The following is a 16,978-nucleotide window of genomic DNA, read 5'->3' on the forward strand; positions in this document are numbered from 1 at the left end:
TTTTTGATTATAGCTCGGGTCAGGGAACATCGAGGGAGGAGTGCGACAGACCGTTGGAAAGGTCTCAACATCAGCTACAACATACTAAAATTTACAGAAAAAAACATCGTACAGTAGACTCTCACTCAATCGGCTCTTTTTCAATCGGGCGTCAAATTTTGTTGACAGTTTTCACGCTTAATTATGAAGCTAATTCGCTCAAATTCGCTGTAGTTCTTCCTATTTTATCGTGATTCTTTATAATTGAGCACTTTTTGTGGAATTTACAAAGGCTTTGATGCTCAATTCTATCGCTAAACCGGATGACATTTCGCCCCATATTCCCGATTGAGAGAGAGTCTACTGTATAGTTTTCGAACTATTCGAAATTAAATTTTCGAAAATCGATTTTCGATTAATCGGACATTCGATTAAATTGGATGTAATTGGGATGTCATGAGGGTTGTAGTACTCTACGAGAGATTTCCAAAACACTAAAATTTTTCAAATTCCGATAATTATAACCGGAGATATTGCCATTCGAAAACTGAATTTTTAACCCCTTCTAGCTCGAATCAGGGGGGTTGTGGGGGCTCAAGTTTGGTACTGATCGAAAGCTCTTAGGCCCAATTTTAACATACTAAAATTTGAGATCCATCCATGCCATAGGGGCTGAGTTATTGAGAAAACAAAATTTAGGGGTATTCCAAAATGGCGGAAGGAGGGGTGGGGGGTGGATCTGACATCACCTACTTCTAGCCACCTACCGACATTTAACCTTTGCCCAAAATCGCTTGTCGATATCTCTTTCCGTTCTCTCGCTAGAATCATTAACTTTGAACTATATTTTTTTTTAATCGTTAAGTTAAAAGAGGACTCAAGTCAAAATAGAACATAATTTAATTTTAGGAAAAATATTTAACTCGAACCTCTAAAAAATCTTCTTTACTACAAAATTGATCAAAAATAAATTATTATTAAATATACTAGGGTCAGATCAAGATGGGTAATTCAGAATCATGTCTATTTTAGAATTTTGAGATTTTCACTGTGTTAGATGGTCAAAGAGAAAAAGAAAACTAGGAAGAAGTACAAGACTTTACATTCGAGAATACTCCTTCATTGTTTTTTTCATTTTGCCACCTAAACCTGATGGGAAATCACAATGTTATAAATTAGACATGATTCCAAATTAACTAATCTTACCCTATTAAGTATAAAAATTAATAGATTTTCTATTATCGATTATAAAAGTTATAGTGGCCCTTGTAATAAAATAAAACTCAAAATTGAGGGGTAATTCCCCAATTTGTGATAAAGGAATCTTAAGTATAGAAAGTTAAATAATTTGTGGGCAAAATAAAAGATTTACGATTCTGGGTTAAAAACCAATGATGATTCATCTATTTCATAACTTTAATTAATTTTTTTTTTTCAACTTTATGTGTATAATTAAAAAGTTCTCCAGAGTCGTTTTAAAATTAAAGTGATATTAAATTTCCATTTCAGTTTCTTTATTGTAAAGTTTATTAGAAACTTAATGCTGATCTTTAAATTTTATTTTATTTATTTTTCAATTTTATGCCTTATATATAAATATTAGATTCAGGCTTTAAAAAGGCTGAGGATTCTCTGATAGTCTTTAATTTTGAAGTATCAAATTTCCTTAAGCATTTAAGCGAAAATGTATGAAAGTCCACACTTCTTTTTTCGTTTTATATTTTTGCTCCCGGATAAACTGGATAAACTCTACATTATACGAAGTGGAAATGGACCAAATACTTTAAGATTTCTTTAATTTTAAAGCTATTCGGGAGGACGTTTTCGAGGCAAGATTGATATAATTAAAGCAGCCTTTAACTCAGAATAATTATAAATTTTAACACCATCACACAATTGAGAAATTTGCCGCAGGCGTAAATAAATTTGACACATTCAAATTAAAGATAGATTATTATGAATCAGGCTTTAAAGGCGGACAATTTTTATGCCGACACCTTTGGAGGTTGATTTCAGAGTCCCTTATACAGTAGACTCTCACTCAATCGGCTCTTTCTCAATCGGGCGTCAAATTTTGTTGACAGTTTTCACGCTTAATTATGAAGCTAATTTGCTCAAATTCGCTGTAGTTCTTCCTATTTTATCGTGATTCTTTCTAATTAAGCACTTTTTGTGGAATTTACAAAGGCTTTGACGCTAAATTCCATCGCTAAACCGGATGAAAATTTACCCCATATTCACGATTGAGAGAGAGTCTACTGTATACCTCTTTAATTTAAAAGTGTTAAATTTCTTTTGGCTTTTAATCTGTAACAAACAATTTTGTAACAACAACAAAAAATAATAATACATGTCTAGAAATCCCCTTGCGGGAAGGCCTTGTTCCTTCATGGAATGTTGTGTCAGCATTATTATTATTAAATTTCTTTAGGTTTTTAAATCAAAAAGGTGTCAAATTGCAAAATAACAAAATAAGCTAAAATGTAAATGTCAAACTTTTGTTCTTTAAGCTTAGAAAATTGGACATTTTGTCCTTAATAATAGCTCCCCTAGCGGCAGTTTTACGAACTTTCTACTTTAAGTCAGTACTTTTGGCCACCCTTAAACTTTAATGGCTTCGAAAAAGGTATGAAATTTTTGTCAGAACAAAATGAATTGTTGTATTAAGATACTTTGAAAAAAATCTATCTATTATATCTAGGATTTGTCTCGAGAATTTTTGTGAATCTTATTGAAACGTAGGTAGGGGGAAGTGGGGCACCTTTGAAATTAGGATTTTCACCTATTTTTAAATAAAATTGAGCCTTATCGTATATTATAGCTGCACAAACAGATTGAAAAGCTTAATTACAATATGATATGGCTCATTTACACTTAAAAATAGGAAAGAAATCCCAATTTCAAATGTGCTCCACTTTCAAAGGTGCCCCACTTCCCTCTTCGCATTTTCCCCAATTATGCTTGTTTCAGTACTTTTCGTCACTTGTTTTAAAATGAATTTTAAATAATTAAGAGACGTAATAACCCATTAGAATAGTAGAATAGATCATATTGTGAGTGTTGAAGTACAACATATTCTTAAATTCCTTAAATTAGTTGATTTGTCTTGAGTGACCAATAAATGCTTATATGGCGAAAAGTGCTCACTCTACCCTATGTAGGAGATGTGGCGTTTCGTGCGAACTTTCCAAAACTCCCTCATTGATCAAATTCGGAAAATTAATTGGAGCTAGAAGGCCCAAATAACTGTATTAAAATTTTAGAGGGATCTATGTCAACTCTGAACAATTGTGAAAACAAAAAAAGGAGTTTTCAAAATATCGGAAGGAAGGGTGAGGAGTTTTTTTTAACTAATATATAATCTTTGCCGAAAACCGTGTAATGTCGGCTTCAGACTGGAGGTTTAGCCCAGTTCCCGAAGGTCCCAAAAATCTAAATAACAAGGAATTTTATTGATTTTTCAAAGTCAAATGAATCATTTGCCCTTGTGCTTTATTCCTAAACAACAGTTTTCCAAAAAAAATTGTGCCTAAGTAGGAATTAGAAGAGTTAAGCCAGATAGCTAAGTCTTAAGTCTGAAGCCCGTATAAGTCAATATCTCTCTTAGTTTATTTAGGAGATATTGAGCTCCGAAGAGCGGCCGGCCGGACGGACGAAAAAGTTTTTTAGCCATTCATATCGCTCCTTGGAAATTACAAGGGGTCAACTCACTTTTTTGCGATTTTGAGATTCTAATGCAGTTAGAAAGACAATTTAATAAATTTTCAGATGATATAAGTCATTAAATTTCGTTATTATATAGGGTGCAAGCAATATCTACTCTTAAATCTAATATACTTAGGAGGTGACCTGCTTGTGCAATCGACTGGTGTGGGCTCCAGACTGTCGCGAGCTCTCCGCACTATGTCCTATCACTTGTACGACTCGAGACGAACTCACGTCCGTACTCACTGAGATCGTACGATCGACTAAACTAATACAGTCGTCTCCACCATCACCAGAGGCGCTGGCCTAGAAAGGAGACATTGCGTCTCGAATATTTAGGGTTGCCTCAGCAGAGCATTTATTGCTATAAGGCGGGAAATTTAAGCTCTACATCTCGGCCGTCCTGACCTTACCAATGTCCTCATTGGAGTACTTGACTAATCCGAAGATTCAGGGTTGTCTTGAGGAAAGGTAACAGTCCTTGACTTACCGAATTCCTAACCATTTTCATTATCCTGTTAGTTAAATCTCATCTAATCCTCTTTACAAATCTAGGGACTTCTTCATTTGCTCGCTTCTTTTGTCACCAAGACAACATTTCGGATGAATGCTACCAAAAGCAATTCCGAATACACCTTGTCATAATTGTCACAAAGACTTAGGAATTAGACTATCAAAAGTCATTCCTTCTACTGCATCTGGTAATGATGTCTTCTAGTGGTATCCTTGTCAATTGTTGTTATTCCTCGTATAGTCAATCCATTTCTTTTTGTCGTCGTCGTCGTCGTCGTCGGCTAGCCGTTCTCTTCAAATTGTCACTTAGACTGACTGAGACTGTCACAAAGACTAATTTGTCACAAAGACTCAACAAATGATTTTCCTTTTAAAGAGTATGCAAATGATCCCATATGTATTGACCAGACACCCAGGAAACAAATTCCATAACCATGAATATAACAGATTCCCAGTCAACTTATGACTTTATGATTCAGTCTGTCTAAATTCCAAATGAGAAACAGACATGTTATTTTGTATTCCTTTAATTCAGTTCTCAATAAAATCCATAATATTCCAAATCTAATCATCTAACAAATAGATATTTCAATCTTTCTTTGACTTCAGTTTATTATCACAAGCAATCCAAATTAATTCAACATCAACTTAATCAACATGTAATCTATCAACTAAGTTTTAACAGAATAAAGAAATTCAATCCATTGATAATTCTTCTGCAACTTCATCACTTGCTGGGTCTTCACTAAGTAACCCACTGTACTCCTCTAAATCCTTCTCGGTTACCCAGCCCTTCAACTTCTCAGCTGGATAGGTTCCTTTGAACGGTTTCTGAGTAACTTGTGTGATCGGAGTATCCGCAACAATGTATCTATCTGCCCCTAGGACAGTTTCCACTACATATGGTCCTCTGTAACGTGGAAGCATTTTCCGGGAACTTCCAAATGCAGCAACATGGTGTCGCACCAACACAAGATCGCCTTCCTTGTAAATCTTTGGGGCTATGTGCTTCTGATTGTACTTTTCAGCTTGCTTCTGTTGTTGCTGACACATCCTGTCATATGCCTTTGTCCTCAAGTCTTCTACTGATGTGCGTACTTCTTCGTGATCCACTATAAGTGAGTTGTACAGCTGATCACCGAATGTAGTCTTTGGAGAATATCCCAACAGCATTTTCTGGGGAGGCTCGCCGGTAGTTCTATTCACCATTGAGTTCAACATCCACTGCACTTTGGCTAACTTCTTGTCCCAATCACGTCCTTCATTGTCCTCGGAAAGTGTCTTGAGTGCATCTTTGACTCCTCTAAATATTCTCTCCACAATACCATTAGCTCTGGGTGTAGCAACAGAGACTAATGCATGCTTGATACTGTTCTCATCACAATACTTCTGGAATTCTTTTGATGTAAACGCAGCTCCATTATCACTCACCAATACTTGCGGCATTCCGAAATATTGAGCCACTTCGTCGAGAATCTTGGTAGTGATTTTTGTGGTGGGTCCAGCAACTGCTCTCAAAGTCACAAATCTGGTGAATGCATCACAGTGTAATTCATGTCTCTTGTTGGGATCGTACAAAGCCAAAACGGGCTGCTCACATAACTTGGCCTTCAGGGTTTCAAATGCTTTTGTCTGTTCTTCCGTGAGTACCACATGATCCTTTTCTTGAGCTTTCACCTCATTTAGTGGTGCAGCAATATGTGCATAATTTGGCACAAAACGCCTGAAATACCCTGTTAAGCCCAAAAATCTCTTCACTTCCTTGGAACTTGTTGGACATTGGAACTCAGATATGGCTCGGGTCTTGATGTTACCTGGGGACACTCCCTCTTCTGTAATCTCATGTCCCAAGTAAGAAATTTGACTCTTCATGAACTGGCATTTTTCAATATTGAGTCTGAGATTATACTTCCTGAGTTCAGTGAACAAATCACCCAATGTCTTGAGATGTGCCTCTTCATCAGTTGTAGTGATTAGTATGTCATTCATAAAACAGGTTACATCATTTTTGTTCAGAGACTGTAGTGCATGAGCAATCACCCTCATGAAGATTGCTGGGGAATTTGCGAGACTAAAAGGCACTCGTCGATATTGATACAGACCCTCCGGTGTTACAAAGGCTGTATATTTCCGGGATTCGTCGGCAACACTGATTTGGTGGTATCCCATATACAAGTCCAGACAACTAAAAAGTTTCTTACCCGCCAAATCATTTAGCTTTTCCTCGATGTTTGGCATCGGGAAGTGCTCCTTCCTCACTATCGCGTTAATTTTCCGGTAGTCGATGCATATCCTTATTCCTCCGTTCTTCTTCCGGAGAATCACCATTGGGCTGGCAAACTCTGAAGTTGACGGTTCAATTATCTGATACTTGAGCAGTTCCTCAATTTTCATCCGGACTTCCTCCTTGAGAGCATATGGAATTCGATAGGGACCATACTTGATAATTTTGTCGGAAATAACTTGGATTTTCATCTCCTCTATTGTAGTATGCCCCAGTTCTGATGTGTCTAAGGAAAAACACTGACGATTTTCCTTGACCAGTTCCTTTAGCCTTTCCTTTATCGAGTCACTGACACCCTCTCCCACTGAAATCATATCATCAGAAATTTCAATCGGTGTTTTATTTTCATCTTCCATCTCAACTTCCACTTCCATAACATCGACATCTTTTTTGGCACTATCGGTGATTATCAGATCATTCCAGGTACGCAATGACACCACAAAGGGATCATTGAAAAAATCACGTCCAACTATCATCTCGTGATTTTGCATCTCATCCGGGACAGTATGTAAAACAACCTCTCTCTCAACACCATCTAAATTCAGCTTAATTCGGGTGCTACCTTTTATTTTATTTTTCACTCCCCCAAAACCCGTCAAAGAAATTGTCCCTTTTTGCCATTTTATTTTCAACCGTTTAGCTACCGATTCTTGAACAATAGTACAGTCACTTCCGAAATCCACAAAGGCTTTCACCTTCTGACCCTGTACTTCAGCCTCCTTGATCAACCCCTTTTTATTTGGCAGGGTGGGGAGTTGCTCGACCACCCTTATCTGAAAATCCTTGGGCTTTTTCGGACAATTTGCTGCTTACAATGATAGCACTTCCGGTTGTCTCGAAATTCAGTCTTTCCGGAAAACTTCTCACCTTTGACTCTATCTCTGTCCAAGTTCTCATCTGGGCTCTCCTTCCTGTCCCGTTGATATATTCCTGCATTGTCAGACGCTCGTGAACCGCCACGTGAACTTGAGGAATAGGGATGATACCTGTCTGCCTGTTTTGAACCACGATTGTACCCTCGTGACGATCCGGCCTTGTGACGGTCACTTTTCTCATCCTTTTTCTCTGAATTACACTTCTCTTCAGTTTCCAGTAGAGCATGGAGTAGCTTGGTCAAGGAAGGATATGACCGATTCCTCAAGGTAGCCCTTCGGCTCTCTGGTGAGATCCCCCCAATGATGTATTCCTTCATTGTCTGGTCGTCAAGAGAAATTTTCCTTCCCAGGGCGCACATGCGGTGAAAATAGGCTATTATAGTCTCATTCTTGGACTTCTGGGATTTCCTCAGCTGTTCATGGATACCAGGGATGCTGACTTTTACGGGGAAATTGTCGATGAAATCCCTCTTGAACATTTCCCATGTCTGTAGCTGCCCCTTGGCGGCATGATACCACACTTTCGCGGTACCCCTCAGCCTCATGGAACTGTACAGGATTGCAGCATTGTCACTCCATCCATACATCTCCTTGGCAGTACTGCAATCATCAATCCAGAGCTCGCAATCCATGCAACTGGGATCATCCGGATCGAACCTGGGAATGATAGTGGCAATTTCTTGGGGCCCAATACTTGGAGCACCATCGTGACTTGAGCTCTGTCCCGTGGGTGACTCTCTGGGCACTGGTGGGTCAGTACCTGTCCTTCTAAGACGAGGCATTCTGAAATTTTCACAAAAATATTCCATTTCTCAAGATGGTGGCTTGTGTGTGCAAATTACGTCATCTCCTTTTCGAGCCAATTTCACGGAAAATTCCTTACCTGCGTGACAAACACACAACACAACACCTTCTACAATCGCGTCCGAACACTTTTGTATGAGAATTTGTGAATAATTTCCTTTATTTTCCACGAAAAATAGCAACTTTCTGACAATGCAATTGTCTCAGCCAACTTTTCGTCAACGACTAATACTTTTTTCCCCCGTCAGTCGCGCCACTGTTGCAATTTCGACAATTTTCGAACAAGTTTCCCCTCCTTTCCGCTAGGGGAGATCGCGTGATATTTTATGGCACAATTTGAACCAATAAGAAATTTTCTGACGCAATTTCCAATATGATGCGCAATTACCAGCCTTTTCCCGAAATATCGCATTTCTTACGGAAATTCAGCCTCTATTCACGGCGAGAATCATCCCTCAAGATCAACAATATATCCCAATTAATTATTTCTTTGCTTTTGAATAAAATTTTCCCTTATTGCGCAACATTAATTGTTTTTTTTTCTCTTTCTAAAAATCCAATAAAACGCAATTTTCCCCAAGTTGGGTCACTTATCTGAATTCCTGTGTACGACAGGAATTTTCCTGTTGCCCCATGATGCTTAATGCCCCCCTTACTCGCACCATCCAACCTATTGCGACCAATTTCGTCATGATGGCTACTCTGCAATCCTCACAAACTCTTTCAGGGATTCAGGGGATTTTTTCCCCATCATCCCACTTCTGAAAAAGATATAGGGTGCAAGCAATATCTACTCTTAAATCTAATATACTTAGGAGGTGACCTGCTTGTGCAATCGACTGGTGTGGGCTCCAGACTGTCGCGAGCTCTCCGCACTATGTCCTATCACTTGTACGACTCGAGACGAACTCACGTCCGTACTCACTGAGATCGTACGATCGACTAAACTAATACAGTCGTCTCCACCATCACCAGAGGCGCTGGCCTAGAAAGGAGACATTGCGTCTCGAATATTTAGGGTTGCCTCAGCAGAGCATTTATTGCTATAAGGCGGGAAATTTAAGCTCTACAATTAGAAGATTTTTTTTCAAAATTTTAATCTTTTTGATTACTTGCATAATTTTCTTTGAAGTAAAGGGACACAAAATATATTCATCGTTCAAATTTTTGTGAAACGGAGAACTAACTCAAGCAAGTTGATCCCTTGTCATTCTAATTTCAGCCAAATTTGCACATCATATTTAGAACGACAAGAAGCTAACTCATTAAAAAACATATTTTGAAAGGTAAAAATCTAAAAGTTTCGATGTTTATATTAGTGCTCATATAAATAGAAAAGAAATAAATTGTTTTTGTTCAGTCATTAAATTGAGATACTTATTTACACAAAGTTGAATATTTCATGCTGTCTTCTGAAAAAATGGCCGAAAATTAGTTGGCCCCTTGTAATTTCCAAGGAGCGATATATTCGTGATCAGGAAATGGCCAAACATATTTTGGCAAAGTTTGGGGCCGATCGGAGGACATGAGATTTTGCGATGATTGTAATAAATGAGATTGTTAAGAATCTCACTTAATATTTAGTTACAAGCGTTACAAGACTATAATCCTGTCAAATTCACCTCAGTAGGCTCCGTCCCGTGGGCTGGTTTTATCAAACTCGCAAGTAATGAGGACGACCAACCTGGAAATTCTTTGCGTAAAGGAGGCCGACTCAGCCTCCTATGGAGCGATGCAATGGACCAGGACGCCAGTTCATTACGCGTGCGGAATTGGAGAACAGTGGCGGGCAACGGGTCCTGAGTCAGGCCAAGACCAGTAATTCTTTTTGGCGCCCGTTGAATAAGTTATTAACTCAAAATTCTTTAAGCGTTCTCAGAAATTAGAGGAGAAGCTTCACAGAAATTAAATTGAAATGGTAATATTAAAGTCTTTTAAAATTTCTTGAAGCTGGATACACTTAAAATAAATTTGTTATACTTCAAAATAATTTTTTTTTATTGAGAATATCGTTCAAATATCAATTTGAAATTTATTTTTAAACAAATTTCAATTAATTTAAGGATTTTTATCTTCAATTTAAATTTAGTTCACGAACTTTTTGAGCATCTCTGGACTTGGTAAATATTATTATAAATTATATTTGTGACGAAAATCTGTCAATTTTTTATCATAAAAGCAACCTCCACGTCTTTTAGTTCTTTGTGCAAGAACAGTTTTGAAATTTTATGGAGAATTTATTTCACCACTGAGAGACTTTTCGTGCAGGTCCTTCCAAGGAGAGACCTCAAGGTGCTCATTAGCATTGATTAATTTAGCTGTGTCAGGTGTTTTAGGAGAGTTTTGAAAACTTTTACATGCAGAAATTTAGATGAGATTTTGGGTGAGAGACTGACAGAGAATAAGCTCTCTACAGGGAACTAGACTGTCTTGATATTCAAAGATTCTTTGATGCTGATGACTAATCTCTGTGCTATCAGCATACAAGTGACTCAAGCCATGGGGAAGGAAAATTGATATTTGATTCTTCTTCTTACCGTAATCTGAAAGATTCCCCATGCCAGGTAAAGATCTTTCTGTGGTCCATCTGTTTCCAATTTCTCGATATGTGTTCCTAGTGGCTCAACTGACTCAGTGGCCACGTACAGCACCTTGTCCGTCTCGACACTGTCCAAATATTGGAGTATACTGGGATGTCGCAGTGTCTTGAGTCGCTTTAGGGAAGCCCTGGCCAATTCCAGTTTAGCTTCTGTTCCATTCTTAATGTCATAGACAAAAATGGACACTTCATCTGCCACGGCCCCTTTCTTCCTACCCCGGTGGAGACTCCAAATACTCCAGGACTCCAGCCCATGCACCTCATCACCAATCTCATATGGGAAGTCATTTTTCTCCCGTGAAAAGAACGACCACATTTTTCGCCGTATCTTTGCAGTGTGTTGTGCCACCACAGCTACTCGTTACACAGGTGCTTCTACAAATAATCCACTTTGTCCTTTTATCACACTTTTTGACTCACTTGCAACTAAAGGCAATTTTTCTTCTTCATGCATTATTTTGCACACCACTTTCTTTAGGTTCCCATTGATTACCACTGTGAATTTTGGAGTAGAAATCACTTTTACTAAATGTTTTGATTTTTTGTTGAAACTTCAAGAGGGTAAAACACGTCGCTGGTTAGAAGAACCATCTAGCGGGGAGTAGAACACATTCATGTTTCATTGCTGTTTCAAAAAGTTTCAAATATGTTTCAGATTTCAACATATTTTTTGGATTTTATTATTCATTTATGATCTTATATTACTTGGTTTTATTTAGGAATTATATTTTGATTTATTGGAAATGCTAAAGAAATTTTTAATTATTTTCTAAGCCAGAAAATCAGTTCTTTTTATTAAATAAAAAAACGCAATGGCAGATTGGGTTGGGACCGAGGATTGGGTTGTTATTTTCGTGATTTTGGTAAAAATGATCAATAAAAAATTAAATTTTGTCGGTATTGTGAACTGTAAAGGCCCAAAAAGAAAGACATTTTATTAACAAAAAGGAAAAATTTCAGAAAATTAAGTAAAAAACCAATCATGGCATTGTCGGTCGCTGAAGAAAACACTTACATTAACGTTGATGAGGTCCATGAGTGATAAATTAGAATTAGAGTTTATGAAAGACTAGTATAGAGGAAGTTGGGGTACTTTCACGCATGAATAAATGAATTATCTGACAATTTTGTTCTTTAGGTATAATTTTAGACTTATAATACACTGAGAAAAAACTGGAGTGCGATTAACTTTTTTCCTGATAACTTTAACACTTTTTAGGTGTAAAAATATATCAACATTTTTTAATGTTAATTTTACACCTTTTTAAGTGTAAAGTTAACACGAAAAAGAGTAACTCTAACCCCTAATACACCTAAAAAGGGTAATATTTACACCGATTTCGGATCAATAATGCAGGGTAAAATAAACATTTCCGGAAAGTTATTTTAACTTTTTCGGATTTCTCTCAGTGTAGGATTTTTCAAATTAAATTAAGTTTTAAATTGAATTGAAATTTCTAATTTTTGAAATTCACCTAAATGTATGCAAATATTTTTCACGCGGTAAATTTGAAATACATTTCCTATGAATCGTTGGCGTTGAAAATACGTCGAAAATTGGCGCCGAAAATGTTTTGCATACATCACGGCGTTTTCGTAACTTATTCCAAAGACCTCTCCTGTGGGTATGCTATTTTTCTGTGTTACTGGAGTGAATTCGGAAGCTTTTTGCTGTCCCGATAATTTCTTTGAAAGCGGAACTCCCTGTAATCTTACCCAAGAAGCAAAATAGCTGCCTTATAGAACCAAGTATTAAACTAGTCTTTTAGTGCACTTTTAAAAGACTTCAAGTGCGAATTTTCTGTTGAAATTCATATAGAAGCTCTTAAGATCTTTAAGAGTGCGCCACTTTACTTATAGTAATCTCAGTGATGGAACCAAGAGCGTTATCAGTAAATAAAAAAAAGATTTTTTGTTCTATAGTGCCTTAACTTAAGGAATTCTACAAGACTATATTAAGAAAAAAATGTTTCTTGGGTACTTACCATAATAACCTGATTTAGAATATTATCATTATTACTGCTCGAACTCAAAGAGAGAACAGTTATATAATCGACTTTTTTTCAACTTCTCACTGTTCTGGAGCTTGAACGGTAAGAGATATCGACTTCCGGTCTTCGATGACCCCTTTTCAAATGACATTATCTCGTATCCAACCTCTTTACTTTTCCCCCTCCCCTTTCGTACATTCCCTATCCCTCAAAAAAATAGGTTAAAAAAATGAGGTTTCTCCAATTTTGCAAAAAATTGGCCCAAGCTTTTTCAATGATTTTTGGATATGTTTTAAAGCTGGTCCTGGCGAACATTCGCCCATGACCGAAAAATTCGCCATTTTGAATTATTGAAGGTCAAAGGCCAACCACTTTGGAAGGCTCATTTTTCCTTTTGGTTAAATTTGGATTTTTTAGAATAGTATTGCAAATTAGAACGCGGCTGCATCGGTCTTCATCGGTAATGAATCGGTTAACTCTTTCGCGTCACACTTTTATTCAGCAGATGAATTCATGTAAAATTGATTTTTTCCTAATGCTTTATGATCAAATATAATAGTTCAGAGAGGAAAAAAAATTTCCATTGCGTGAAAACTCGGAAAAACCCCGGGTCATATATGACCCTATTGTCCTCAAGGGAAGTGTACATACCATTTTCAAAATCTATATCACGGGCTTTTTAAGAGTTTTTTTTGCTTGAAGTTACTAATTTGGCCAAAACCATGGCAAACTGGATTGTCTTGATGAACACTGTACTCTTAGTGTTCAAGGAATCTTCCTGGTAATCCCTTGAACAGTCACTGTCACAATATTTTGAGTGGTATTTGGCAAAAATAAACTTATCCACATATTGATTCACACACAATACAATTGCACAATATGAGACGCTTGCAGAATACTCTAAAATATTGCAAAATATGTTATAATTCATCAGATATAAGATGAAATGTCCAGGAGCAAGATGTCCCACCTGCATTTCACAAAGAAAAACAATGTCCCAACTACATTTCGCTATAGCTTTGGGACGAAACCACTGTTACCCTTGGGGACCATAGGGTCATATATGACCCGGAAAATTCTACATGCTTTTCTGGAAAATTGAGACTAGTTTATTATATCAAAATATGCAATATTACAATCTTTGGATATTCTATTTTGTGTTTCTAAAGAACTTTTTTCTGAAAAAAATAAATTAATATAAAAAAATTTGAAAAAGAAAAGTCATTTCACAAAGTTCGAAATTATTGATTTTTGATCTCAAATATTTTCTTTTCCTGAATATATGGAGTCTTGAGAAAATTAGCCAAAAATCTTACATCCTTCTATTATGATGTCATGCACAAACCGATAGATTTCAATTAAATGTGTAAATAGTCAAAAAAAATTGTTTTTTCCCCGGGTCATATATGACCCTAATGACGCGAAAGAGTTAAGTACCGATTTTTTGATTTTCAAATGCTTTTGTGATTTAAATCAATTTGATCTCTGGTAGATCAGTGATTCCAAAAGATTGTGCAAAAAGCTAATTCACGGTGAGCTCTATCTCGTGAGTTCGAGCATTCCGCAAAGCTGGGACGCTTTGCCATCTCTTTTTTTTTTGTACAAGTTTCTGTTTTTAGAAATTGTAGGAAAAGCTTAAAAGTTGCTGTATATTTTTCAGCATGGTGACATTTTAGGGGTTGAAAAAAACAGCGGAGACGCGCTTTCGAACAAGGTTAATCAGAGGTTGAATTCAATAGCATAACCAGATAAAACTGGTCACTGTCCACTGAATCGGCAATTGCCTGAATCAAGATAGATAATGTCAATTATCTCGTACAACACACCATTCACCCTAATCCGAGACACATTTCGAACATTTTATTAACATCGAATGAAATTAGCAGCAATCAGTAACCAAAGAAAATTTTGTTTAAATTTCGAAAAAGAAATCCAGCAAATAAAACATGTTCTTATCCTTTTACTTTCACAAATTTATTCTTTTCATCATTTTTGTTTCTTCCAAAATAGCAATAAGATGTATGAAATATATGGCATCAAAAATACATTTTCTATATGCATTGTAATCGATAAAATCTACATTCGTGATTCTCAATCTAATAAATTAAAAATTTTATTGCGACTTCTCACTCACAATTGAGCATCTCCAATAATACAAAAAAATGGTTAAAAATGTATTTTATCGCTTTTTATGCACTAAAAATTAAACAAGAAGGGGGGATAGCAAAGGGAGAGGAGGGAAATAGAAACTTGTGGTCTTAAATATAAAATAATTAATACAATTTTTTTTTCTCTTTTAATTAGCAAAAATCTTTACAAAAAAAAAATTCTCATTAATTGGTATCGATTTCATCAGTTTCATTCTTCTTCAAAAAAAGACGCATTTTTTTTCTCTAGAAATTGGTAAACTAGTTTATTTTACTTTAAAATTAACTGTGTAAAAATGTTTTCATTTTTAAAGCATGATTTTCTTTTTTTCAATTCTTTTATTTATTATTAACAAATATATTGCAGCAATTGCAAGTACTGACTCAACAAGCAACTTTTTCTTAATCGTTAATTTTTCATTTTTTTTTTTCTAGCTTGGGAGGTGGAGCTTTTGTCAAATTTGACAAGTTTTATCTGTCACTGTCAAAATGACTAGGTTTTTTTTTTCAATTTTATAAATTTAAATAAGAGCTATTCTGAGCTCCCCTCCTGGTAAGCTTTTCGTTTAACAATTTTTTCTCATTTATTTATTTAAATTATCTTTATTTTTTTTGTTAATTCTTGTAAAATTAAATATCACAACGCCGCCTTTTCCTCATTCAATGTCCAGTATTTCAAATGTATCTTGGGGAGGTTTTTTTTTGTTGAGAAAATACTTTGAGTTTGTGGGGTCGTTTCTCTTTTCTTTTTTTTTCTTTTTGCTGAGGAAATTTCTCTAAAATGGATGATTTCCTCACTTTGTTTTTTTTATAGACTGACCAGTTTGGAGGGTTCACTCGTGGGCGTTGCCAATTCGAGGGGGCTCTTGTTCTGGACGGAACAATTGGGCACGAGGGGCGCTGACACAGGCGTGAGACCAGTTCCTCCATCCATCAGACTGTCAAAATTGAACATGCCATTGGAAGGTGTTGTAATTGGAACTCCGGCAAATTCAGCAATCCCCTTCCCAGCTCCACTCACGCCCAGCACCTGCGATGGCGTCATCGTGAGGGGCACATTGAGGGAACTTGGACGATTGGGGCGCCCCGTTGGCTTCGACAGAACAGCCGCCGTTGATGTAATTGGCGGCAGAATGATGACATCGGGATTTGTGCTCGATAGCATCACTCTCTTGGGTGACGGAGGTCCTCCTGCCTCGAGATCCACAGGTTCCGACTTGATTCTGTCACACAGCTCCATTATTGTGGTATTGACATGAGGCTTCACATCCAACGGACTGCAAGAACGTCCCTTTAGTCGACAGTGTGCCCTATGAGACTCCAGCAGAAATTCCAATTCTTCCTTCTGCTGCTGCAACGCCTGAATGTCACTCTGTAGATCCTGCTTCTTCTTCTCCAACCCATTCACCTCATCCGTCAGCTCATTGGTATGATCCACTCGACGCTTCCGGCATCTGGCTGCTGCCAATTTATTCCTCTCTCGCCTAATCTTTCGCTTTTCCTCCTCCTCCGGCGTCAAATTGCTAGCCTTATTGGGTCGGCGGCCACCCATATTGCGCCTGGGTGTCGTCGTGGCTTTGCTGGTGTTACCACTGGATGTTGTAGTAGCGGCGCCGTCACTGGAGCTGCCCTGAGACACAGACGAGATGAGATCTTCACTGATGGTGGGCGGTGGCGTGTGCCAGGAAGAATTTGACCCAGAACCCGTACTGCCCAAACTATTGTGATCCTGATCGAAGGGAAAGGGTGCCAGAGGTGGAACAAAACCCGCCTGGCAGGGAACAGAGGATGGGGTTTCACTGCTCAGCTCGATAAAAGTCTGAAAATTACATAAGAAAAACATATTGCATTTTTTTTCTGAAGAACCACTAACGAGCAAACTTTTGTATGATATCAAAATAAGATTAAAGCCTAAACTGATTTTGAGTGAATTTTTTATGATATTTCGACGGCTCGGAATATTTTATTTTATTTATTTCGATGTACCGGGCTTTTTATTGCCATTTTGTACATTGCATTGTTCATTTTACAAGTTTATTATTCAGTTTACAATGTTTCGTGAAAAATGTCCATTAAGACAC

At 37.1% G+C, this 16,978-nt stretch overlaps 3 protein-coding genes across 8 annotated transcripts in view; 1 reads left to right on the plus strand and 2 right to left on the minus strand.

The window, feature by feature from the left end:
• The window catches only part of LOC129799740 (N-terminal kinase-like protein), a 28,430-nt gene extending 17,161 nt beyond the window's left edge, over positions 1-11,269 (minus strand). Inside the window, exon 1 of the mRNA XM_055843918.1 lies at positions 10,698-11,269. Within this exon, the coding sequence (XP_055699893.1) occupies positions 10,698-11,075 (378 nt within the window). The 5' untranslated portion in view covers positions 11,076-11,269. The remainder of the gene's footprint in view (positions 1-10,697) is intronic.
• The window catches only part of LOC129799738 (uncharacterized), a 155,229-nt gene that overhangs the window by 63,194 nt on the left and 75,057 nt on the right, over positions 1-16,978 (plus strand). The gene's annotated exons all lie outside the window — the stretch shown is intronic.
• Positions 14,706-16,978, minus strand: part of LOC129799744 (transcription factor kayak) — a 50,328-nt gene continuing 48,055 nt past the window's right edge. For all 6 annotated transcript variants that reach the window (XM_055843925.1, XM_055843924.1, XM_055843927.1 and 3 more), the window contains one exon: positions 14,706-16,716. In XM_055843925.1, the coding sequence (XP_055699900.1) occupies positions 15,706-16,716 (1,011 nt within the window). In that variant the 3' untranslated portion in view covers positions 14,706-15,705. The remainder of the gene's footprint in view (positions 16,717-16,978) is intronic.

The sequence above is a fragment of the Phlebotomus papatasi genome, chromosome 1 (genome assembly GCF_024763615.1).
Source record: "Phlebotomus papatasi isolate M1 chromosome 1, Ppap_2.1, whole genome shotgun sequence".
Taxonomy (NCBI): Eukaryota; Metazoa; Arthropoda; class Insecta; order Diptera; family Psychodidae; genus Phlebotomus; species Phlebotomus papatasi.